Raw genomic sequence first — 25,806 nt, 5'->3', positions numbered from 1 at the left:
CCTCTGCTCCCCCTTCCTTTCACGGTTTCTGAAGCCGCCCCCATTCAGGAAGAGAGTAAAACTTGGCGCGCAGGGAACGCTAATCTTTGCTCTGCCCTCCGCTCGCTTGCTCGCTCCCTCTTTGTTTGCAGTTAAATAAGCAGAGGACGCTGTTTCAGTTCAATGCAGAGGTCCCGCCGTCCACAAAAGCAGCCTCAACTTGCAAGAGAGAGAGAGAGAGAGAGAGAGAGAGAGAGAGAGAGTGTTACCCCCCTCCTCTCGCCTTTTCTGGGGGAAGGGAGGTACGGTAATCACTAATCCGAGCATGCTTTCTTTTCTTTTTTAATGGCTCTCTCTCTTTCTGTCTCTCTCCCCCCCTTCTGATACTATTTTACATTTTATTTGGTGTGTGGAAGGTGTGCGGAAGAGGGGGTAGTCTTATACGTCGAGTATATAACAAACTCTATATTTTGAGTGGAAATGTTGGGGGGGTCGTCTTATACGCCCAGTCGTCTTATACGCCGGCAAATACAATACTCTATTTGGTGCAGTGCTCAGGTTCCCAGTGCAAAGGGAGCAAAGACCAGCTCACTGCATTGTCATGGTGATGCACAAAATGAACTGCTGGCACAAAGGAATGCACACAGTGCACTGAATAAATCTTTGTTAGTCTTAAAGGAGCTACTGGACTCTGGTTTTATTGTATTATCAGAGTATCCAAAGCTCATAGTACGGAGCATCAAGAACCTTATGAATATCTGCTTTGAAAAAATCATCATAGGCAAGAATACAGAGGCGCTCAACAGGGAGGTAAGCAGAAAGAACCACACCAACTTTATAGCTTGCCTGGAATATGTCAAAGTCTTGTTATGTTAGAAGAAGAGGAGTATTTGGTGGGTAGAGAAGGGTGGTATACCTTTGGAAATATCCCCTCCTCTACCATTCCACTGGTCAGTCTTTCTTAACTTTTTTACTGTTGAGGCTTCGAGAAATACCAGAGGCTTCTTCAGGCTTTGATAAACACCAGAAGTGGTACAATCGTGCAGAATATGGTCGGGAAACATAGCTATGTACATGCCCACAAGAGGCCCTACGCTTCCCATCCCCTCCAAGCCCATCATTGGCCATTTTGGGAAGGGGGGGGGGGCAGGTCAACATGGTCATATCATCCAATAAATGTTTAACAAATTTTAAAAATATATTAAAAATTAATTTACATCCACCCATTCAGGAAACCCTGGCAGAATAAAAGATGTAAATCTTTTGATTGTCTAATCTATTGATTGTCGATTACCTGCTGATAAAATTTACTGATTGTCACAACTCCACACAAATAACTCCAACCAGTTAACACCATCCCAAGCACATCTAACTCAATCGCACCAAATCAAATTGATCCCACCCCTCTAGCCTGTCTTAACCCAAATGACCCCCATCATGACCTAAACAGCCATAAACACACTACACATGACACGCACCTGGATTGGGCAACCCCCCTGAGAGACCACAACTGGCGATCAGGGCCACCCCTCCAGAAACAAACATCACATAACAAGCCACACCCTATATACTCTTACAACCAGATTGGATAGCCCTGCGATGCCATAAGAAGTGATCAGGACTACCCATCTAAAGACATATACTCCACCAATCACAAGAGATACTAATCCAACCACACTCCAAAAACAGAGCCAGGGTTCGGGAGAAACCCTAGAAACCTTCTCCTTTCACTTCCCTCCGAGGCTCAGAGGCTACAGATCCCTGCTGCATGAGACTTCCCCTGCAGGTGAGTTCACTTTCAGGGGGCCTTCAGCCTGCAGCCTTTCCAGGTCCTAGGAGGAGGGAGAGACCATCTTTCACCCCCCCCACCCCCAATCTAGAACCCGTTGTATTCCTGAATGCAATGGGCTCTAGTGATAATATAAATACAATGTAGCAAATCATACTAGTTAAATCTCCAACCTAATTCTTATCTTTAGATCTTATCTTTCTGGTGGGCAAACAATGCAACTCTGTTGGTGACACAGGTAGAAGAAAAAGAGTTGGTTCTTATTTGCCGTTTTTCTCTACCTGAAGAAGTCTCAATCGCCTTCTCTTTCCTCTCCCCAGAACAAACACCCTGTGAGGAAGGTGAGGCTGAGAGAGCCCTGATATCACTGTTCAGTCGGAACAGCTTTCAGTGCCGTGGCGAGCCCAAGGTCACCCAGCTGGTTGCATGTGGGGGAGCACAGAATCAAACCCGGCTCTCCAGATTATAAGTCCACACTCGTAACCACTACACCAAGAGCCTGCTTGGTGTAGTGGCTAGGAGTGCGGACTTCTAATCTTGGCATGCCAGGTTCGATTCTGCACTCCCCCAACATGCAGCCAGCTGGGTGACCTTGGGCTCGCCACAGTACTGATAAACCTGCTCTGACTGAGCAGGAATATCAGGGCTCTCTCAGCCTCACCCACCTCACAGGGTGTCTTTGGGAAGAGGAAAGGGAAGGCGAATGTAGGCAGCTTTGAGCCCCCTTCAGGTAGAGAAAAGCGGCATATAAGAACCTACTACTACTTCTACTACTTCCTTTCAGTTTTGGAAAGACCTGAGTTAGCAGGAAGTATTCTTTTAATAAATTTGCCTCTTAGTTCATCATAAAGAGGGCAATCCATTACATAGTGCACAAGGCCCTCAACCACTCCCTTATCTCATGTACAAGTGCATTCAGAAAAGGGGAGATGGGAGAACTAGCTACTGCGTACTCACTGTTCTATGTATCTACAGCTGATACCTCGAAACACTGAAACATTAGCTGGCCATCCTAAAACCCAGTCAGGGGCCTTAACTAAATATCTAATCCTTTGTTTCCTCCATTATTTATTTTATTTATTTCAGGAGGTAAATCCTTTAAAAAATATATAGCAATGTACAAGAGATTTCTGGATGATATTTTCATTCTCTGGACTGGCTCTGAGACGCAGCTGATGCTTTTTAAGATGTAAATGATACCATCAAATTTGAAATGCAATTTAATGCACCCAGAATTAATTTTTTAGAAATTGTGGTTAGGAGGGATTCAAACAGGAGTATACAGAAAACCCACAGATGTTAATGCCTACCTAGCTGCAGATAGATTTTATCCTTTCAACCTAAATTTTTTTTTACCATTTTCCTTACTGCTAAGGATCAGGAGGAACTGCAGTGTTACTCTGACTTTGTAAAGGAGGTCAATATGATAATAAAACAACTGGCAGACAGGGGTTATTCAGCAAAAATATTAAAGCATCTGATTTGAATTTAAAGGGGTTCATTGTTCATAATTTGCCAGCATACAAAGTGTGCTTGAAAGGTCGTTCAAAAGCAGGCCTTGCCGTGTTATTTAAACCTTATTATTACTCTATTGTTTTTCTTGACTCTTTGCCTCCTTGTGTTCAGGTACTCTCTTGTCCATATTTTTTGAACCCTTTATATTATAATCAATGTTTATTTTCCATCCACTGTTGATAAGAGCCCTTTGCTTACCTGGGACAAGCTTTCTGAATTGGTACTGTGCTTGGAAAAAAAATATCCACAGGTTATTTCATTATTTTGGGAGATTTTAATGCCCGGATTGGTCCTAACAACTATTATTGGTACACAAATGGGCTATACTAATGATGCTAATATTCCCATTGTTCTTTCTATGGAGCGACACTCCAAGGATACCATCATTAACAAAGCTGGCCTTAATTTAATAGAATTTTGCATTATGCATAATATAGTACTGTTAAATGGACTTTCCTCTTTTGCTTTTGCCAATGAATTCACTTTTGTTTCCGCTCGGGGCTGTAGTGTAATCGATTATTGCATGTGTTCACCTGCAGTATTAGCCAATGTTAAGTCCTTTGTCATTGGCACGCGAACAGAAAGTGACCACCTTCCACTAGAATTGGTATTATATCATCAAGGTCACTGCCAGTGGCCTCAGTCAAATTGACCAGGACTCTGGGATTATATTAAAAAGGATTAGATGGTCCCGCCAAATTGAGGAGAATCTTCTTCTGGCTCTAGATACAGAACCTTTTTCAAGACTCAGAACAAAGCTGGCTAATGCATACTCATATGAGGAGGCCATCTTGGTGTACACACAGTTGATTGATTTGTTTGGCCCCTTGGCTAAGCCTGTTTCCTCCTCCTGTTCTAGACCTTCATGTGGTTTGACCCAGAATGTCATAAGGAGAAGAAAAGATTAAGGTCTCTTTTTAGAGAATCCCGCATCTCTAATGACTCAGACCTGTTGAAAAATTATTTTGCACAGAAAAAGTCTTTTCAAGTTATTACTGAGACCAAAAAAAGGCAATTTTTGAAAATAAATGGGAACACCTGTTATTAGCTCTAAAATCTAACAACTCCAAAAAAATTTGGAATTTGATTGCTGGTTGGTTTGGCTCTAAGTCTGATTGCCCTTCTTCTAATATCTCACCCCAAATCTGGACTGAACATTATTGTGCTATTTTAATGTTCCATCCACACCCCTAACTAAGAACTCAGATACAGTACCATCTAGTATCCCCAATTGGCCTCTAGTGAGTTCCAATGAAATCTTGGAGTTAATTGATGAATTAAAAGTACATAAATCGCCTGGACCAGATGGCCTTCCTGCTGAAATCCTGAAAAATTTCTCTTCCTGGTGGTCCCTCCCCCTTGTCAACCTGTTTACACTTTGGAATAATTCCAGATTCATGGCTCAATTCAATCATCATCCCATTTTTAAAAAAAGGTAATCCAAGCCTTCCTGAAAATTTTCGCCCAATTAGTCTACTTTCTATAGTGGGCAAACTTTATGCATAACACCTCGAAAGGCAGCTTAGTACATGGATGCATTCTTCGGGAATCTGCAAACATCTGGAGGACAATTTGGTGATCCAAGGAAGTCAGCATGGATTTGTCTCCAACAGGTCCTGCCAGACCAACCTGGTTTCCTTTTTTGACCAAGTAACAGGTTTGCTGGATCAGGGAAATTCGGTTGATGTCATTTACTTGGATTTTAGTAAAGCTTTTGACAAGGTTCCCCATGATGTTCTGATGGATAAATTGAAGGACTGCAATCTGGATTTTCAGATAGTCAGGTGGATAGGGAATTGGTTAGAGAACCGCACTCAAAGAGTTGTTGTCAATGGTGTTTCATCAGACTGGAGAGAGGTGAGTAGCGGGGTACCTCAGGGCTCGGTGCTTGGCCCGGTACTTTTTAACATATTTATTAATGATATAGATGAGGGGGTGGAGGGACTACTCATCAGGTTTGCAGATGACACCAAATTGGGAGGACTGGCAAATAGTCCGGAAGATAGAGACAGAGTTCAACGAGATCTGAACACAATGGAAAAATGGGCAAATGAGAACAAGATGCAATTTAATAAAGATAAGTGTAAAGTTCTGCATCTGGGTCAGAAAAATGAAAAGCATGCCTACTGGATGGGGGATACGCTTCTAGGTAACACTGTGTGTGAACGAGACCTTGGGGTACTTGTGGATTGTAAACTAAACATGAGCAGGCAGTGTGATGATGTGGTAAAAAAGGCAAATGCCATTTTGGGCTGTATCAACAGGGGCATCACATCAAAATCACAAGATGTCATAGTCCCATTGTATACGGCACTGGTCAGACCACACTTGGAGTACTGTGTGCAGTTCTGGAGGCCTCACTTCAAGAAGGACGTAGATAAAATTGAAAGGGTACAGAGGAGAGCGACGAGGATGATCTGGGGCCAAGGGACCAAGCCCTATGAATATAGGTTGAGGGACTTGGAATGTTCAGCCTGGAGAAAAGGAGGTTGAGAGGGGACATGATAGCCATCTTTAAGTATTTGAAAGGTTTTCATTTGGAGGAGGGCAGGATGCTGTTCCCATTGGCTGCAGAGGAAAGGACACGCAGTAATGGGTTTGAACTACAAGTACAGGAAAAGAATTTTCACAGTCAAGAGTAGTTCAGCAGTGGAATAGGCTGCCTAAGGAGGTGGTGAGCTCCCCCTCACTGGCAGTCTTCAAGCAAAGGTTGGATACACACTTTTCTTGGATGCTTTAGCATGCTTAGAGCTAATCCTGCGTTGAGCAGGGGGTTGGACTAGATGGCCTGTATGGCCCCTTCCAACTCTATGATTCTATGATTCTATGTAATTATTGGCCCAGAACAAATTGGTTTTTCCAAAGGAAAATCCAATTTAGATCATTGTTTGCTTTTAGCTTCTTTAGCCACAAAATACATGAGTCTCGGAAGAAAAAAACTATTCGTTGCATTCATGGATCTGAAAAATGCCTTTGACTCAGTCCCAAGGGAGGCCCTTTGGGGAAAACTGAAGCATCTTAATATTGACCCACGCTTACTGTTTCTACTCAGGAAACTCCATACTGGCACTGCATGTCAAGTTAAATATTCTGCTCAGGGCTATTTAACTGCCAAAGTGCCTGTTATGAAAGGAGTGAAACATGGCTGTGTTCTTGCCCCACATCTTTTTAATTTGTATTTTTCTGACTTGGTCCAGAATTTTGATCAGATCAATGGGCACCCTCCAAAGGCTGGCTCCCATGCAATACCGCTGTTATTATATGCAGATGACATCCTCTCGTACTCAAGAGTTGGTCCTATAAGATTTCTTAAGTGTTTTTACTTATATTGTCAGCACAACTCTTTACTGATCAATTTCTCGAAATCTAAAATTCTAGTTTTTTCTAAGAGTTGGACTCCAAGGAAATGGATGTTGGGTAGCAAGATGATTGACCAAGTAAAAATATTTAGTTACTTAGGCATTACATTCAATTATAACCTTAAATGGTCTATCCACCGGGACCGGTCTTTGAATTTAGCTAAGTGTTCCTCAGCTAAAATTAAACGTTTTTATTTTTTGGAAAGCAACCAATTTGTCCCAGCGGCTATAAGAATCTTTAATGCTAAAATTTTATCCCAGTTGTTTTAGGTATTCCAATTTGGGCAAAGGCTTTCAATAGGAAGATAGAAGTGATTCAGGGAACCTTCTTCCGCCAAATTCTTGGTGCTCCCATGTGTGTGCCCTATAGTGTGCTGTGTGCTGAGCTTGGTCAACATTTTTTAGAAACCAAGGCTTGGCTGATAATTTTTAAATTTTGGCTTAAAATACTTTTCAGAGTGGAGTCGCATAGCTTACTCTTTTACTTAAAGATGGACCCACAATGCAGCTCATGGTTTCTCAGTATTGAAGCTAAAATTGTAGAACTAGGATTTTCAACAGACTTTTTTCTTATGTTTAATGAGTCTGAAATTTTTAAATTTTTGAAACAAAGATTAGTGGCGGCCGAACAGTCAATAATGTTTCCAGCACAACCCTGTGTATGTTCTCCTGCTGCTCTGGGGATTCAATTAAATCGAGGGGAAATTGTTAATTATTTTTATAATCTTACTAGTCGAGCCCTTCGTAGAGTTTTCATGCTGGCAAGAATGAGTTGTCTTCCCTCAAGCGTCCTTGCAGGAAGATACCAGCATGTCCCAAGGAGGGAAAGATTGTGCCCGTGTTCTGCGAACTGTCCCGATTCAACCTCACATATTATTTTAGACTAGTAATCAAGCCCGCTGTAATTTAAATACAGCGGGCGCTAGGCCAGGGAGGCCCCCGGCAGTCGCGCAGAGCGCGGCTGCCAGGGGCTCCCCTTGCCGGCGGCCTGACGCGGCGAGAGGCGCTTCGCCGCGTCAGGCCGCCGGCAAGGGAGCAACTGCGCCGCGCTCCATGCGGCTTGCAGTTGCTTCCTTGTCGGCAGGGCGGGAATCGGCCGGGCCAATCGGCAGGCGCTTTGCGCCTGCCGATTGGCCCGGCCGATTGTCTGTCCGGTCTGCCCGGCCGATGGACTGTCATCACAGACAAAGCCCACCCTAACTCCTCCCACCAAGCTCTTAGCGGATTATTTAGTCCGTGGCGTCCGCGGCGCCGCAGGCGTGTTAAGGATTGTGAACTTCATGTGAGTCTTTGTAGAAAACTTCTGGATCCTCTACTTTGTCCCAGAGATCTAGTAAACGATGAAGCTACACTCCAGTTTCTTCTAAACGATCTTTCTGCAGAGACCACATTGTTTGTAGCTGAATTTTTAATGGCTGTTTATTAAGCTAGAATTAAGATGTTTTAATCAGTTGATTTTACTGTTTTTTAGTCTATAATATTAGCTTATTTTACTCTATTATAATTTTACCCTGCTTGGCTGTACTTGCCTCTTATTGTTATGCCAATAACGGTGTGTGTGTGTGTGTGTGTGTGTGTGTGTGTGTGTGTGTATACACACACACACACACACCTTTATTATATATATATAAAAACATGCCCTCTACAAAGCCAAAAATACGACGAGAGAGTCCCTTACACCTGATAAGAAATCAAGATGCAGATAGGATAGTTGCTGTTTTTACATACAACAGCTCTTATAATTTTGTCAGAGCCACTATCCAAAAGCATTGGCATCTTTTATCAACCATCCCTAAATGTAGAGTTCCACCTTTATTTTCATAGAGGAGATCAAAAAATATTCGGGACATGTTAGTGAAAAGTTAAATTAACAACAATAACAAAACAGTAACTACTACAATAGATGGAAAGGATATTCCTCAAGGTTTTTTCCCCCTGCGGTTTTTCCCCCCTGTTCGGTATGTGCTCTGGCATTCAAGAAAACACATTCCAGAATCAGGCTAATGATAGAACGTACCACATAAGACAATTTATAAATTGTTCAAGCAATTATGTCATACATGTGATTGAATGTCCCTGTAGACAACAATATGTGGGTTGTACATCTAGGACCCTATGAACACGGTTATGTGAACATAGGAGCAACATCAGATGCAAGAAATTAACAGCTCCCTTGGCAAAGCACTTTGTGGAAGCTGGACACACAGATTCTTCGAATCTGGGCCATCGAACAGATGTCTGCATCAGCAGATATATCATCCAAACTTTTGAGGAAAAGAGAAGTGTTTTGGATATACCAGCTGAACTCTTTTACACATGGCCTGAATGGACTGGATGTCGGCATTTTAATATGTATCAGTGTTGTATAAATGTATTTTAGTTTGCAACTAGTCTTCCCCTTCTTCCCTCCCCCCCTTCCCTCCCCTACACACACACATTTTTTTACTGGACTTCAAGGCCAGTCCACAGATACTTGCTGATGCAACAAAAGCAGGATTACATCAGCCTTACAGATGGACATAGTTTCCTCCCCAATACGATATAGCTTTTTTTCTGACGCACATGAGATGCACTCTCAGCACAGAATTATATAATAGCAAAGGTATGTATGGGGATATCCTGTTGGTAATATGGGCAATTTTACTCTTTAATTTTTCAAAAGTAGTCTCTTATTTATATTATTTTTTACACAGTGGTGACCCCAGGCACATATCATAGGAGGTGGTCTCCAAAAAGGATAAAAATTACATAGAATCATAGAATGATAGAATCATAGAGTTGGAAGGGGCCATACAGGCCATTTAGTCCAACCCCCTGCTCAACGCAGGATCAGCCAAAGGATCCTAAAGCATCCAAGAAAAGTGTATATCCAACCTTTGCTTGAAGACTGCCAGTGAAGGGGACTATGACATCTTGTGATTTTGATGCGATGCCCCTGTTGATACAGCCCAAAATGGCATTTGCCTTTTTTACCACATCATCACACTGCCTGCTCATGTTTAGTTTACAATCCACAAGTACCCCAAGGTCTCGTTCACACACAGTGTTACCTAGAAGCGTATCCCCCATCCAGTAGGCATGCTTTTCATTTTTCTGACCCAGATGCAGAACTTTACACTTATCTTTATTAAATTGCATCTTGTTTTCATTTGCCCATTTTTCCATTGTGTTCAGATCTCGTTGAACTCTGTCTCTATCTTCCGGAGTATTTGCCAGTCCTCCCAATTTGGTGTCATCTGCAAACTTGATGAGTAGTCCCTCCACCCCCTCATCTAGATCATTAATAAATATGTTAAAAAGTACCGTGTTTTTGCCACCAGGTGGCGCTAACGCGCAGGCGCAGCAACTGCACGTGCGCGTTTTCGCCACTAGGGGGCGCTAACGTGCGCACACGGCAACAGCGCGTATGCGTGTTTGCGTCACCGCTGTGCCGGCGGCTGTGCCTACCTCTTCCCTTCCTTCTTGCTCCCGGCAGGGGGAGGCAGGCGTGGCCGCTGGCGGCCCGATGCTGTGGCCTTTGCAGCCCGCCACTGGGCCGCAGACCGGGGGTTGATGACCCCTGCTCCAGATGTTTGCAGATCGCTCCCTTTAATATCTGCTCCATTATCTTCCCCACAACAGGGGTCAGACTTACCAAAGTCCCCGAGAACTGTCTCGCTCTACGCTGTTGAGTCTTTTTCCAAACTGTCTGCAGAGGCTCCGTAGTGAGGTCAATCTCCTTATCCTCTTCAGGACTGGTTGTATCCTCTTTATTCCGAGTTGCACGGCTCTGGTCTATGAACTCCTCCCCTTTCTTACTTTGGGTCAGAGTAATAATTCTGTCTTCTAATCCCGTAATCCTTTCCTCCAAAAGTCTTACCAGCTTACACTTGGGGCAGATGTTGTCCATCTTGTCTTTTGGGAGGAAGGCAATCATGTCACACTCATTGCCGATGATGGGATGAGTGTCCTGGAGGTCCATTGTAATTTCTAGGCAGCGCAAGGCTAACAGCCACAGGCCAAGAGCCCTTTGTCTCTCGCTTTTAAATTACCTGCCTCCCTCAAAAAGAGATGGGAAACACCCATCAAACTGTCCTCCTGACCCAGAGGGAGAACAACTTTATCTGGGCTGTGACTGGCCCAAGGTTACTCAGCTGGGTTCATGTGGGGAAGCGTGGAATCAAACCCAATTTGCCAGATTAGAAGTTGGCGCTCCTAACCACTACACCAAGCTAGCTGTGGACAGTTCCTTCTACATATTGTGGACTGTTCCTTCGGCACTCAATCCATATCAGTCTGGCTTCCGTCTTGGCCAAGGAGTGGAGACGGTGTTGGTCGCCCTGCTGGATGATCTCCGTCGCCAGCTGGATAGAGGCGGGTCAGCCATGTTGGTCCTTCTAGCCATGTTGGTCCTTCGGCAGCCTTTGACATCATGGACCACGAGTTTCTGGTCCATCGCCTAGCCAGCACGGGGATATTTTTACGCTGGATATGCTCCTTCCTCCAGAACCGGTCCCAGAGGGTTGCTGGGGGGGAGGAGTTCTCGCAGCCCTATAGACTCCCTTGTGGGGTCCCTCAGGGCGCGGTCCTCTCCCCCACTTTGTTCAACATCTTTATGTGCCCTCTGTCCCAGCTGGTACAGAGCTTTGGGCTGGGTTGTCACCAGTATGCTGATGACACCCAGCTCTATCTCCTAATGCAGTGGTCTGCAACCTTCCGGTTGCCACGGACCGCTGCTCCGGAGTGGCGGGAGAGGGCGGTCCGGGGCCCCGTGCACGCGCGGCAGCCCAGCGCAAATGCGCGTGCACGGACTGCCGCGCACGCGCGTTTGCGCCCAGCGGGGAGCATTCTGCGAAGCCACACTGACAGCACATTGATGCGTGTGAAAAAACAGCCTGTCCGGATTCCTTGCAAACCCCGGTGGAGGAGGGGGGGGAGCCCTTAATGCTCCGCCTGCTTCTCGCGTTAGCTGCACGGTGGAATCGCTCCCTTCGCCGCTGCCCGACCGACCCGGCAGCGGCTTCAGCGCGCAGGCGCCATTTCCCTGCTTTCTTTTCCCAGCCTGGGCACCTGCCAGACGCCAGCGCAGGCAAGAATTCCGGGGGGCTTTAGGACCCTGTTACCGAGCAGCGCTCCGTCAGATACGCCTTTCCCGGAGTAGAGAGCGGGGCTGAGGCGCGCATCTAAGGTCCCTTTGCAGAAGGGGAAAAGTGGCTGCTGGAAGCGCACGGAGCGTGCGCATTGGGCGCGGCTGAAGCGGGTGGGAGAGGGCAGGGTGAGCGGGGGTTCACGCGTTCAGCGCGGCGGCGTGGCTCTCCTTGAAGGGGCTGCCCGGGGACACTTCGGCTTCAGCTAGAGAGCAGCCGCGGGGCTCTTGTCTTTCACTTGGCAAGGAAAAGGAGGCAGCTGAAGTGGAAGCAGCCGAAAACGTGCATGCGCGGCACATACACCCCCTCCCCTCAGAAGCATCTATCTTCGGCCTTTTGGTATTGGCGCTTGGCTGCGAACGTGCAGTCGGAGGGAAAGCGCCGTGCAGCTCAAGAGCTCCCAGGATCCTGGCCGGCACTAAGCAGATTCGCTTGCAGACCGGAGCGGCCACCAGACCGCAATCCCGGAAAGCTCCAGCAGCGCCCCGCGCAAGGCGAAGCCTCCGTGGGAGGCTGTCCCTCCCCGCTCTCACAGTGTAGTTCTCCACCAGTTCCGAGCCCAGAACCCGGACCTCTTTAGGAGGCTCCTCGCCCTCCTCCGCGGCCCAGACTGCCTCCATCTCAGCCCCTGCAGGGCAGGCAGGGCAGAGGAGACGGCTGGGCTGGGCGCGCCGCTCACTCGGACGCGCTCCTCAGTCCAGCTCCGGCTGCTGCTGCTGCTGCTCCTGCGCCGCCTCCCTCTCTATCCGCCGCTGCTAGCGCAACCTCCACCGTCACGACCGCCATGTTTGCGGAAAGCTTTTTTCCTGCGAGGGGGGGCGGGGAGAGGGAACCGCGGCCCGATGCCCTGGCCTTCGCGGCCCGGCAGCGGGCCGCGGACCGCAGGTTGGGGACCACTGTCCTAATGCACGACTCCCCCCGGAATCATTTGCCAGATGTTTGGAAGTGGTGGCTGAATGGTTCGAGCAGAGTCGCCTGAAACTCAACTCCTCCAAGACGGAGGTCCTATGGCTGGGAGGCAGGGGGCGGGAACAGGCAACACGTTTACCCACCCTGACAGGGGCCAACTTACCATCGTGCCCCAAGCTAGGAATCTGGATGTGACCATTGATGCCTCCCTGACTATGGAGGCACAGGTCAAGAGAGTAGCGGGTCAGGCATTCTTCCATCTCCGCCAGGCCCGGCTACTAGAGCCCCGCTTGTCCCATGACCATCTGGCCACAGTGATCCATGCGACAGTCACCTCCAGATTAGTTTTCTGTAACTCACTCTATGCTGGCCTACCCTTGTCCCTGACCCAGAAACTTCAGCTGGTGCAAAACACAGCTGCTAGGGTCCTCGCTGGCACACCTTGGAGGGCCCATATCCAGCCTGTGCTGAGGCAGCTGCATTGTCTACCAATAGCTGCCCAGATCCGGTTCAAGGCTCTGGTTCTAACCTTTAAGGCCATATGCGAGTTGGGACCCACATACCTGAGGGACCGCCTGCTGCCTTATGCTCCCTGCAGGGCTTTACGCTCTGTGGGTGAGAACCTATTGATCATTCTCGGCCCTAAGGAAGCACGCCTAGCCTCGACCAGGGCCAGGGCTTTTTCGGTCCTGGCCCCTACCTTGTGGAATGAGCTCCCGGGTGAGCTGTGGGCCCTGCGGTTCTTCCACCAGGTCTATGGTTGAGGCTGGGGTCAGCGAACTCAGGACATTCCCCCCCCCGGGAGTTAGGAAGTGTACATTGCACTCCTCCATTATCTCTGATATTAGTATGGGGAGGGGTGGGGTATTTTCTCTTTGCCACCATGTTGGTATTAATATTTTAATGGGGGTTTTAATGAGTTTTAATGGGGTTAAAATCATTGTCACCCGCCTCAAGCCTTCCGGAAGAGGCGAGAAATAAATCGAAATATAACAACAACAACAACAACAACAACAACAATAATAATATTAAGATAGGACAGGTGAAATAAAGCTTCTTCAATCAGTACACTTCCAGTACCCTTCCTGCTTTCCTCATTCCCAAAACCCACCTTCTTATAGTTTGATGCAAAACTAAAAATCTCATGCAACCAGGGCAATAAAGCAGATGGAAATATAAACAAATTTTCCCTCTTGCTTAGTTCATTACCGCCACAGGAAACTAGGTTTCTACTGCTGAACTTTTTTCTTTAAAGCACAGACCTCCTTAAAGCTATCTGTGGAGCTGAACAATGTTTGGAAAAGATAGATTCAGGTGGGTAGCCATGTTGGTCTGAAGTAGCAATCCAAAATTGCAGTCTAATGGCACCTTTAAGATCAACCAAGGTGTGAGCTTTCCGAGGATGCACACGAAAGCTCCCACCTTGAATATAACTTTGTTGGTCTTAAAGGTGCCACTGGATAAAAATGTTCAGGAAGGTTTTTGAATCCACAATGTCACAGATGCTACTACTTTTCACATGCAAACCTCTTACCTAACGATGCAGAAGATCTTCTCTGCAGCTCCCCAGAAATCGTCTTTTTGTAAAGCACCGGCGATCTTAGGGACTGTCCCTTCAAAGAGTGTTGTGGATTCGGCCAGCTTGCAGTCAGAGACGGCTGGTCCCCCTGCCCAGTTTCGGGTTGCTCTGCAGAGGTAGTAAGTCGGCCATCGTCTAGAAAATACAAAGTGGACATTTGTGCAAATGTGAGCCTGCAAATGTGAGCCAACTGAAACCTGGCTGAAGGCTTCCACTCCTCTCAAAGCATCTGTTCAGGCACAGATTTGTTCTCTTGCGAGGGGAATAATGCTCAACGTGGCAAAATCATTTCATGTGATGAGGGATGGGAGTTGTGGCATATGATCACTGTAGGGGTAGCCCATAAACACCTGGTTTCCTTAAATCAGTGGTCCCCAACCTTTTTATCACCGGGGACCACTCAACGCTTGACAATTTTACTGAGGCCCGGTGGGGGGGGGGTAGTTTACTCCTCTACTCTCAACCACTGCCCTAACACTCTCTGATCGCTATGGTAATGTTTAAACATCCCTTCAAAGTAAGATACAGACACGCCACAACAATGAACATAAGGAACATTTTATTGTCATGGAAATTTTAACTCATGACAATGACAAATCAATGGGAACCCTGAGCTTGTTTCTGTGCAACGAGATAGTCCCATCTGGGAGTGATGGGAGACAATGACACCCGAAGTGTGTTGTAAAGGGCTGGGGGGGGGTAAAGTAAAGGGCCGGGGGGGGGGGGTAGAAGGCGTCCTTCATGGCCCACCTCCAATTAGTTGACGGACCACATGTGGTCGGCGGCCCACAGGTTGGGGATTGCTACCTTAAATGAAACCAAATCCTCTGGGCCAGATGAACTGTATCAAAGGGTACTAAAAGAATCTGCAGATATAATTTCTGAACCTCTGTTCATTATTTCTTGGAGAACAGGTGAGGTGCTAGAAGATAGTTGTCCCTATCTTCAAGAAGGGGGAAAAAGGAGGATCTGGGTAACTATGGACTCGTCAGCTTGACGTCTATAGCTGGCAAAAGTTTAGAACAAATCATCAAACAGTTGGTCCTTGAACAGCTAGAGGGGATGGCTACAATTACTAAGAGTCAGTGTGGCTTTCTCAAGAACAAGTCATATCAAACTAGACAATAGTAAAGGGGTACACATATCATAATGAGCTTAACCACGCCCACCAGCTTGCATACTAATTAACATATTTGCATAACCATGCCCCCTAACATCACTGGAAGTGGCATCATCATGCCCCACCCTGTGCCCCATGCCCCGGAAGTCACCACACCCCCTTGACGTCACCGGAAGTGCCATCAACATGCCCCACCCATGCGCCCCAACCCGGATGTGCCTCCATTACGCCATACACACCCTGATGACACCAGAAGCGGCAGCATCCTGCCCTCTGGCCCCTGCCCCCCCCTCCCTGCCCTGGAAGTGCTGCCATTATGCCACGTACACCCCCCTCCCTGGAAGTGACGGTGTCATGTCCCATATTTTGCCACATATTTTAGGGTTAGTTCCGCATAAGCCTGTCCAAAAAGTACGCTTCACAGTGGACATTACAGGGGGGTTCAACATATTGCACATTTACACAGACATTGTGGACCACCAAATTGTGGGTGATGCATATGTACCATTACTGTGCTGTATTCCTGTCCATGGGGAGACCAGTGACTATATCAACAACATCTATGACAAGCCTCATTATATCCCTGTGAATAAGCATCACATAGATAACATCACTATTGAAATTAAGACTGACCAGAACAAGAACGTGTCATTTTGTTTTGGTAAGTTGATTGTGAAGCTTCACTTTCGTCCTCGGAAAAGCCTGCTCTTTTAAGCTCACCAGGATGGTCATCCTAAAAAGCTATGGAGACCCAGAACGTTATAGGAATTATTACAAGAACCAAGCCAGTTATGCTCTCCCTGGTTACCATGGAGCCCCGGTTATGTATGGGGCAGGGGTAGGGGGCATATTCCGGAGCCTTTTTCGAAAAGCTGTCCCTCTTCTGAGAAGGGGATTTGTGCTCATAAAGCCCCATGTGAAATCTGATGCCTGAAATCTTGCTAAAGACGTTGTAGGTCATGTTTCTGAAGCTGTTTTGAATAGAGTGAGTCCGCCTGGACTGCAAGATGGGTCAGGCCTCATGTACCTTCCAAGAAAGCGAGGGGTTAAAAGAAAAGCGTGCAACTTACTGGACCCCCACGACCTGCTAAAAGGAAGGCTGTTAAGCAGCGGCCACCTCAGAAGTGGAAGGCAAAGAGAAGGGTAGGAAGATGGCCACCGAGCCCCGGAAATATATTTTACACTGGTTTTTATTCACGACGGGTCACAAGAATGCACGAAATCTGCATTAGAGCTTTTCCAAATAGCACCTACGCAAACTAGCATTGAGAGGTGCGTATATATTGAAGTCCCACCCCTAGCAGCATTGTCAGAAACAGCGCCACTCAAGTTTTTCATAGCTGGAAATGGTGAAGATTACTTGGATTTAAATAACACCCTGCTTTACCTATGCTGCAAAATTGTCAAAGAGGATGGGACAAACCTTGACAGAGGTGCAAGGGTAAGTCTGGTGAATTACCCGATCGCCGCCCTCTTTAGCCAGTTCGATGTGACATTGGGGGACCATCTCATCAGCCAGAGTAACAACTGCTACCCTTACAGGGCCTTTATAGAAGCTGTCCTCAATTATAGTGAAGACACCCTATCCACTCAGTTCTCTGCAGGCCTGTTTTACAATGACACCCATGGAGAACATGAATCAACTGCCCTAGATGGAGATAATAAGGGGTTTGTTAAAAGAGCCACCTTCACAGCTGAAAGCAGAAAAGTAGATCTGCTCGGCCGCCTTCACAGTGACTTGTTTTTTCAAGAAAAACGTATGCTAAATGGAGTGAATGTGAAAATTAAACTGACACGCAGCAAAGATGCCTTTTGCCTCATGACAGATGATCTGAACAGGGCTTGCAAATTACAGATCTTGACCACTTCCCTTTTTGAAAAGAAAGTACGAGTAGCTCCTGGTGTCCGTTTAGGCCATGCAGAGGCACTCTTTACAGCTAATGCAAAATACCCTGTGGACCGTGTTGGCATGAAAGTATTTAGCATCCCCGCTGGGAGTCGTGTCAGCAACCAGGAGAATCTCTTTTGGGGGCAATTGCCCAGGTTGTTAGTGATTGGCCTGGTGGATAATGATTCCTTCAGCGGGGTCCACAATAAAAATCCATTTAACTTTAAAGCATTATGACATCAATTTTGTGGCGCTCTACATGGGTGGTGAACAAATACCTGCTAAGCCATTGCAACCAGACTTTGGTGCTGGAAACTGCGTTAGGGAATACATGCATCTGGTTCAGGCCGCTGGCAAACACATGAAAGACAGATCTTTGTTAGTGAACCGTGAGGAGTTTGCAAGTGGCTACACACCGTTTGCTTTTGACCTTTCCCCAGATCAGGAATGTGCAGACCACTATTCCTTGATTAAAACTGGAAACCTGTGAGCTGAAGTGCGCTTTGCTAGAGCATTGCCTCACACTGTCAATATGGTGGTCTATGGCGTTTTCGACACTGTCATAGAGATAAATCATAGGCAAAACGTTTTATTTGACTATATGTAACATGGACACCCTCCAGCTAACAGCTGTGTTATCTACAAACCACTACACCAAAAAGACTTTCTCAGGAGTGTTTCCAAGCAATTGGCTCCCCAAATACAGACTGCATCGAAGACCTGCCGGGCTAGTTGTGAACACCCACCCCCACAACCTCCCTGGAGCACATTGGCTTGCCATATACTTGGAAAAGGATGGACGTGGCGAGTTCTTTGACTCTTATGGACACCCTCCAAACAGCCCCTTATATCTAAAAACTATTGTGAGATTCTTGAGGCAAAATGCCAGTGAGACTGTATTCCAGCCCCGACAACTGTAAGCCTCTGACTCTGTCGTCTGTGGACATCACTGCATATTCTTTCGGCAGCTACACAGTAAGGGGCTTTCATTTGAACAAATTCAAGAACTCTACTCTGATGACCTAAGCACAGAATGACCTAATGGTGGAGCAGTTTGTAAAAAACAAGAAAGGTATGTCCAGGCTTGCCCCCAACTTCTTTGTATAACCCTAGGCATGTGTCTCTTGCAGCATGTTTCACCAACATCACAATAATATTGAATTTCTATAAAGTGCCCTCATGAGGGTTTAAAAGTGACTTTTGTCTGTCTTCTTTTAAAGAAAAAAACACACCAGTTCAATTTCAAATAAATTTTATTTTACATAATTACAAGCTTATCTAGCAGTTGGGCGGTGTTGTAGCTTGACGCTTTTTAGAAGCTCTGCGAGAAAGCGGTGGCGTCCCTGTACCAGGACTTGGGTTCTTTAGATGTTCAGAGTCAGGTTACCCACAACAGAAGATGGGAGGTTCATTTCACCCATGGCTTTCATGAAAACATCCCAGCCTTTTGGTATGTTATGGCTAGACAGGTCATTTATTTGAGTAATCGCCTTCACTAAATCCATCAAATGAGAACCCTTTATGTTTTCCCCTCTGTATAGAAATGTTCCACTGTCATCCCAAGAAGAAATACTTTTGTTTTGTTTCATTTTGTTGAACAGCACCTTTGCACGGCTTTTGTATCTAGCAGGCAGCGTGTCTAGGAAGACCACGTCAGAACTTGTAAGGCTTTCTGCAGAAGCAGCCTCTGGTGTAGGCAGAAACAGGCTAAGTTTAGATTTTTCCGTTTCCCCCTGCTTCACATGAGCCAAATATTTTTGAAGCAGTGCTTCAAAATGCTTGGCCTTGTCATATTCTGATAAATCTTGCCTTTGGAGAGTCTCCTTCATTTCAGTATTTAAGGATTGCATTGTGGTAGTTCTGATGTTTTCCTCTTTAAGGGGGGGTGGGTTCCTTAAGTGTTCCAACTGGTGGCTAGGAACCAGGTACATTTTTTCTGCATATTCCATTACTGGTTTGTTAGAAGGCTAGTTAGGAGGGGAATGGCAAAGCTTAACAGAGGTGCTATAACCCCCCCCCCCCCAGATTGTTTGACCAGTGCCTTCTTTTTCAGAGATATTCTTTTGTTACTCAGATTTTTAATAAAAGTCCGCCGCTTCCTCAGTACGCGCACTTGGCGCGGTGATAGAGGGATATTGCCTTTTAAAGTATTGAGAGCGATTTCAGAGATTGCCGCAACCAGATCATCCGAAGCTGAGCAAAGAACTGCCTACTCACAAAAATCACAGAATCAGTATCATGGTACAAGGAACCATCTTGAAGCTTGTCTAGTAAATCATAAAGTTCTAGGCAGGCATAAGCAGTTGTAAAACAGGCAATCAGGACATTTGTATTACCTGATAAAGTAAATGTATCTTTTGCATGTATCCAGGAGATACTTACTGTTGCATCATCAATAATATCAAAACCAGAAATATCATAGGCTGGAGAAAAGGCATATTCTAAAAGCTGGTTGCGTCCCTCACTATGCTGGAGTTTACTAAGTTTGAACGCTGACCAAACTTTCCCCACAAAGAATTTAGAAAAGTTTTGCAATTCGCCACTTTGCAGGGTTTACAGCTATGTGATCGGCGCACAGTTAAATACCTTCTTTCTCTAAGTAATCTGCAATGTATTTTGCCTTTTTTTCATCATCTGTACACCAGTTCGGATAACCAGAAGCCTCCTGTTTTTGGCGGAGGTGAAGCTTAATATAATCTGAAAAAACTTCTTCAGAGGATTCTGCAAAGTGCCACACCTTACTCATTGACATGGTCCTGTACCCCTTCTCTATAGCTTTCATCAGTTCTACAGTACACCATGTCCCCTCTAGAGCCCTTTCCTCAGCAGAGTGCCCACATCTCACCCTCTGCTTAGTCTCAGCACATGTGCGACACAATGGAAATAGAAGTTTGTCCTCCACTTTGAAGGGTAAAACAGGGAAAAAGAGACCTTGAGGTGGATGCATCTTAACTTTGGCATAGCCAAAGTATTCAGATATAAATAATTTGCGGATGGTAGATGAACCCACAAGAAGTTCTGCCATACTGGACTTAATACTGACCAACAGGCAAGAGTTGGTGGATGAGGTGAAGGAGGTGAGGACCCTAGGGGGAAGTGACCATGTCCTCATAGAATTCCTTTTGAGATGGGGAGCCAAGGAAGCTTGTAGCCAGACGCGGATGTTGGATTTTTGTAGGGCAAACTTTAATAAACGCAGAGACATGATGAGTGTCATACCGTGGACGAGAATGCTGGGAGGGAAGGGAGCATGTGAAGGGTGGGCGCTACTCAAACAAGAGTTATTGCATGCTCAATCAATGACTATCTCAGAAAGAAGAAAACACTGCAGGAGCTCTAAGAAGACTATTTGGATGAACAGAGAATTTCAAGAGCAACTAAGAAAGAAAAGGAAAATGTTCAGGAAATGGAAGGAAGGACAGAGCTCTAAAGAAGAGTACCTACAGGTTACTAGGCACTGTAGATCAATCATCAGAAAGGCCAAAACTGAGAGTGAGCTAAGATTGGCCAGGGAAGCCCATTGTAACAAGAAAAGATTTTTCAGTTATGTGAGGAGCAAACGTAAAGTAAAGGAGGCAATAGGCCCACAGTTGGGTGTGGATGGACAAACTCTAACGGAAGATGCAGAGAAAGCAGAAAGACTTAGTGCCTATTTTACAACTGTTTTTTCCCACTGGTCAAAGTGTTTAGGCACATCTAGAAATGGCCGTAGCCAAAGGATAGTGTCTGGGTGGCAGGTTAACATGGATAGAGAGGTTGTCGAGAGGCATTTAGCTGCACTGGATGAGTTCAAATCCCATGGTCCGGATGAAGTGCACCCGAGAGTGCTCAAAGAACTTTCCAGAGAACTTGCACAGCCCTTGTCCATCATCTTTGGGACCTCTTTAAGGACTGGAGATGTCCCGGAGGACTGGAAGTGAGCAAACGTTATTCCGATCTTCAAAAAAGGGAGGAAGGATGACCCAGGAAACTACAGACCAGTGAGTCTGACCTCTGTTGTGGGGAAGATAATGGAGCAGATATTAAATGGAGCGATCTGCAAACATCTGGAGGACAATTTGGTGATCCAAGGTAGTCAGCATGGATTTGTCTCCAACAGGTCCTGCCAGACCAACCTGGTTTCCTTTTTTGACCAAGTAACAGGTTTGCTGGATCGGGGAAATTCGGGGAAATTCGGTTGATGTCGTTTACTTGGATTTTAGTAAAGCTTTTGACAAGGTTCCCCATGATGTTTTGATGGATAAGTTGAAGGACTGCAATCTGGATTTTCAGATAGTTAGGTGGATAGGGAATTGGTTAGAGAACCGCACTCAAAGACTTGTTGTCAATGGTGTTTCTTCAGACTGGAGGGAAGTGAGTAGCGGGGTACCCCAGGGCTCGGTGCTCGGTCCGGTACTTTTTAACATATTTATTAATGATCGAGGTGAGGGGGTGGAGGGACTACTCATCAAGTTTGGAGATGACATCAAATTGGGAGGACTGGCAAATACTCTGGAAGATAGAGACAGAGTTCAACGAGATCTGAACACAACGGAAAAATGGGCAAATGAGAACAAGATGCAATTTAATAAAGATAAATGTAAAGTGGATAGGGAACTGGTTAGAGAACCGCACTCAAAGAGTTGTTGTCAATGGTGTTTCTTCAGACTGGAGGGAAGTGAGTAGCGGGGTACCCCAGGGCTCGGTCCGGTACTTTTTAACATATTTATTAATGATCGAGGTGAGGGGGTGGAGGGACTACTCATCAAGTTTGGAGATGACATCAAATTGGGAGGACTGGCAAATACTCTGGAAGATAGAGACAGAGTTCAACGAGATCTGAACACAATGGAAAAATGGGCAAATGAGAACAAGATGCAATTTAATAAAGATAAATGTAAAGTTCTGCATCTGGGTCAGAAAAATGAAAAGCATGCCTACTGGATGGGGGATACGGTTCTAGGTAACACTGTGTGTGAACGAGACCTTGGGGTACTTGTGGATTGTAAACTAAACATGAGCAGGCAGTGTGATGCAGTGGTAAAAAAGGCAAATGCCATTTTGGGCTGTATCAACAGAGGCATCACATCAAAATCACAAGATGTCATAGTCCCATTGTATACGGCACTGGTCAGACCACACTTGGAGTACTGTGTGCAGTTCTGGAGGCCTCACTTCAAGAAGGACGTAGATAAAATTGAAAGGGTACAGAGGAGAGCGACGAGGATGATCTGGGGCCAAGGGACCAAGTCCTATGAAGATAGGTTGGGGGACTTGGGAATGTTCAGCTTGGAGAAAAGGAGGTTGAGAGGGGACATCATAGCCCTCTTTAAGTATTTGAAAGGTTGTCACTTGGAGGAGGGCAGGATGCTGTTTCTGTTGGCTGCAGAGGAGAGGACACGCAGTAATGGGTTTAAACTTCAAGTACAACGATATAGGCTAGATATCAGGAAAAAAAATTTCACAGTCAGAGTAGTTCAGCAGTGGAATATGCTGCCTAAGGAGGTGGTGAGCTCCCCCTCACTTGGCAGTCTTCAAGCAAAGGTTGGATACACACTTTTCTTGGATGCTTTAGGATGCTTAGGGCTAATCCTGCGTTGAACAGGGAGTTGGACTAGATGGCCTGTATGGCCCCTTCCAACTCTATGATTCTATGATTCTATGATTCTATGATTCTATGTCCAATTGGATATTTCTTTGTCTTGTTCACAAACGAGTACAGGCTGGTGAAATCATAGAAGTGTATTTTTTCACCCACCTTAGGTTTGTAATATAGACAAATAGCATTTGTCCGGCCCCCAAAGAGAGCGTCTCTGGGACAGAGAGGCGATGGGAATTTATTCTCACTCAGAAAAGCTTTAAACTCGCTGTCAAACTTCACCATGTCCCTCCACTCATGTTCCCACATTTTCAGGCATTACAGAAAGTACATGCTGGGCATTGTCCAAAATGTTTTTAACAAAGAAACTTTTGCCACAGTTGCTAGGCTCCTAACTGCAATCCCCTGGCTTTTCAAATAACTTTCTTTCCTTTGTGTTCTATAGTGTAAGTCACCAAAGGATGAATCTGTCAGTGGGGCTGAAACACTGTAGACAGCCACTGAAAAACAGCATTCAAATTCATAAGCTGTGGGTTGCCCTCCAACTACAGCAAAGCCATCAAGAAAATAAGGGCCTATTTGAAACTCGTCACCTCTTAGTGCATGCTGTATCTCATAACCTTCTTTATGCTCAAGATACAGTAGCCACTGTATAGAGGGGGTTGAAAATCTCTTTGTCTGTGGTAATGGTCGTGTGGCAGCAGGGCAATTGTGCTTGGCTTTAAAAACATGTGTCTGTACCCGCAAGAGTTATATAATTAAAAGGGTCAACTGAGGACATGGCACTAATTTCTCCTGAAGCTGGCTCCTTTGTGTGGAACTGAGAAAGAAGAAGCCTACAATCTAATCTCCTTTGTGTAAAAGCTGTCCCATGATTGGCCATTTGCGTCAGGTGATTTGCAGGCTCCATGGAAATGCTCCTACTCCTCACTGCATTCTGCTTCCTCCCCAACCCAGTCCCCACCCACTCTTCACTCACCACCCCCCTCACTCCAGCAATGTGTTCCAAGTCCCACATGGCCTGCTTTTGGATTTTGGTAAGCATTTATATTTTTATTATTGCTGTAAATGAGGCTTATATAATTTTGGATATCCCAACCTCCCTCCAATACTCTGTTGTGTGCATAAGAGCCCCCACCCCCAATTGGGGCTAATAGGATTGTACTAACATCCCTTGCAAATTGAAAAGCTATGATAAAACCCACACCAATCCCCCCTCCTTCCACTGGGACATGCCCAGGCAAGAAAAAACAAGCCTATGTTTTAAACAAAATGGTTTCTTTATTTACAGATTTATTTACAGCCAGTAAAAGAAGTTGCTCATGAATTACAACAGTGTCACACAGTTTTATTTTCCATGGCGAGTTACAAAACTCTTGTAGTGTTTATCCTTAATATAATCTTTAACAAACTGTACCGTGCTTTTATCAGTTTTTTTCAAAATTCTTTCAAGGGCTTTTCTTGAGTCCGTGGAGTCACCTATAGTGCTTAAAAGGTTGAAAATCTCATCCATAGTTTCTTGAGTGAAAGTCAGGCATTTTAGTGCATAACCTATGGATGTTATGATAACTGCAATTTGTGTACAGCATAACTCATCACATATAAACTTAATCTTCTGATCAAAAAACTTAGGTGGCCATGTGAGACAATCGTGATCACGTTGGGCAGGTAACATTAAAGAACAGCCTTTGCACAGCTGATGCAAATATTCTCCCACACAACGTTTTAAAATACCATAAACAGAGGCCCTCACAAGGCTTAGCATGGCGGCCTTATGTCTTTTGGGGGGGATAAAGTCTAAAACCTCATCAATATCCATTTTTAGAGCTTCCCTCATAGCGCCAATTCTCTCGCTGGGCCTCATACATATAGGCAATGTGGTGGTTGGTGGCTGTTCCTGTTAAAAAGGATTTCAAACACATTTTAAAAATTTTCCTGCTTGATAAATCCTAGACATACCCCCCCCGCTTCACCCCCACAGACTTTTTTAATGACTTTTTTTCTCTCTCCAAAATTACCTGTTCCAGATAGTTCTCTGTTAAATATAGCATTTGGGAATCAGAAATATCTCCCCCAAACAAGCCATGTGTTGGTTCTGTAGAACTTGGTGAAGGAAATTCCGGCTGGCTGATGGCGGGGGCCTAGAAAAATAAAGAGAATATTTACTTTAAATGTTTGATACTGTCCCTTTGGGTTTCTCCCCCCCCCTTCCCACCTTCACCTTTAGTGGCCATATTTCAATTTACCTGTGCTGAGGAATCCTCTGGTAAAATCAATGCCTGTGTATCCAGATAATCTTCCAGCAGCTTCTGCCACATTTCCTCACTTCCAGACCATATGTCCGCGGCTGCTTTGCCAAAATCCATGCGGCTCTGAGTCTCATGGTCAACAACTGGTGACAGAAAATGGAGCTTGGCAGGAACAAGTTCTTCATCCTCACTATCACTTATATATTGTCTTTTTGCATTAGACCTCAACACCGGTGGTGGCGTGGTGAGGATCAGGGGCCTGCTAGGAGTCTCCTTGTTCAAGTCCGTCTCATTTGCAACATGGCCGGCAACACGATGGCTTTCCGAAGGTGGGCAGTTAAACATCCGGCACCAATCAGGCTTGACCCTTGGTGCTGCTGTGGTGAGCATCAGGGGCCTGCTAGGAGTCTCCATGTTTTCAGCAAGAGCCGTGGTGTGTATGTTTGAAGCAAGAGCCATGATGTCTCCTAGCACAAGTGGCTTCTTTCCTAAAATCACTTCTTCGGGGGGCTGCCCCGGCCTCTTTGCTATTGGTCAGAGGTGACAGGGGATGTTGCTAGAGGGAACACATGGCCGTACCTGGCCATTCCCATTGGTTGTGACGCAGTAGGGAGGGTTGGTCTATGCTGCACGTCACTTCCAACGCTGTCATGAGGGGTGTAAAAAGATGGCTGTGTTTGTGGCGGGGGCATGGTCTTTGGAAATTGATTCCAGG

At 45.8% G+C, this 25,806-nt stretch overlaps 1 protein-coding gene and 1 long non-coding RNA gene across 7 annotated transcripts in view; one reads left to right on the top strand and one right to left on the bottom strand.

Moving 5' to 3' along the window:
* The window catches only part of PIKFYVE (phosphoinositide kinase, FYVE-type zinc finger containing), a 241,446-nt gene that overhangs the window by 200,358 nt on the left and 15,282 nt on the right, over positions 1-25,806 (bottom strand). For all 6 annotated transcript variants that reach the window (XR_013227979.1, XM_077319274.1, XM_077319275.1 and 3 more), the window contains exon 3: positions 14,212-14,391. Coding sequence is in view for 5 of the 6 variants with exons in the window: in XM_077319274.1 (XP_077175389.1) it covers positions 14,212-14,391 (180 nt within the window). In the remaining variant the exon portion in view is untranslated. The remainder of the gene's footprint in view (positions 1-14,211; positions 14,392-25,806) is intronic.
* On the top strand, positions 119-25,452 carry LOC143829031 (uncharacterized). Its single transcript, XR_013227980.1, has 3 exons — positions 119-281; positions 692-789; positions 25,313-25,452. It is a non-coding gene; the product is annotated as an uncharacterized LOC143829031 (long non-coding RNA).

This window comes from Paroedura picta, chromosome 2 (genome assembly GCF_049243985.1).
Source record: "Paroedura picta isolate Pp20150507F chromosome 2, Ppicta_v3.0, whole genome shotgun sequence".
Lineage (NCBI taxonomy): Eukaryota > Metazoa > Chordata > Lepidosauria > Squamata > Gekkonidae > Paroedura > Paroedura picta.
This window is presented reverse-complemented; position numbering and strand designations above follow the sequence as displayed.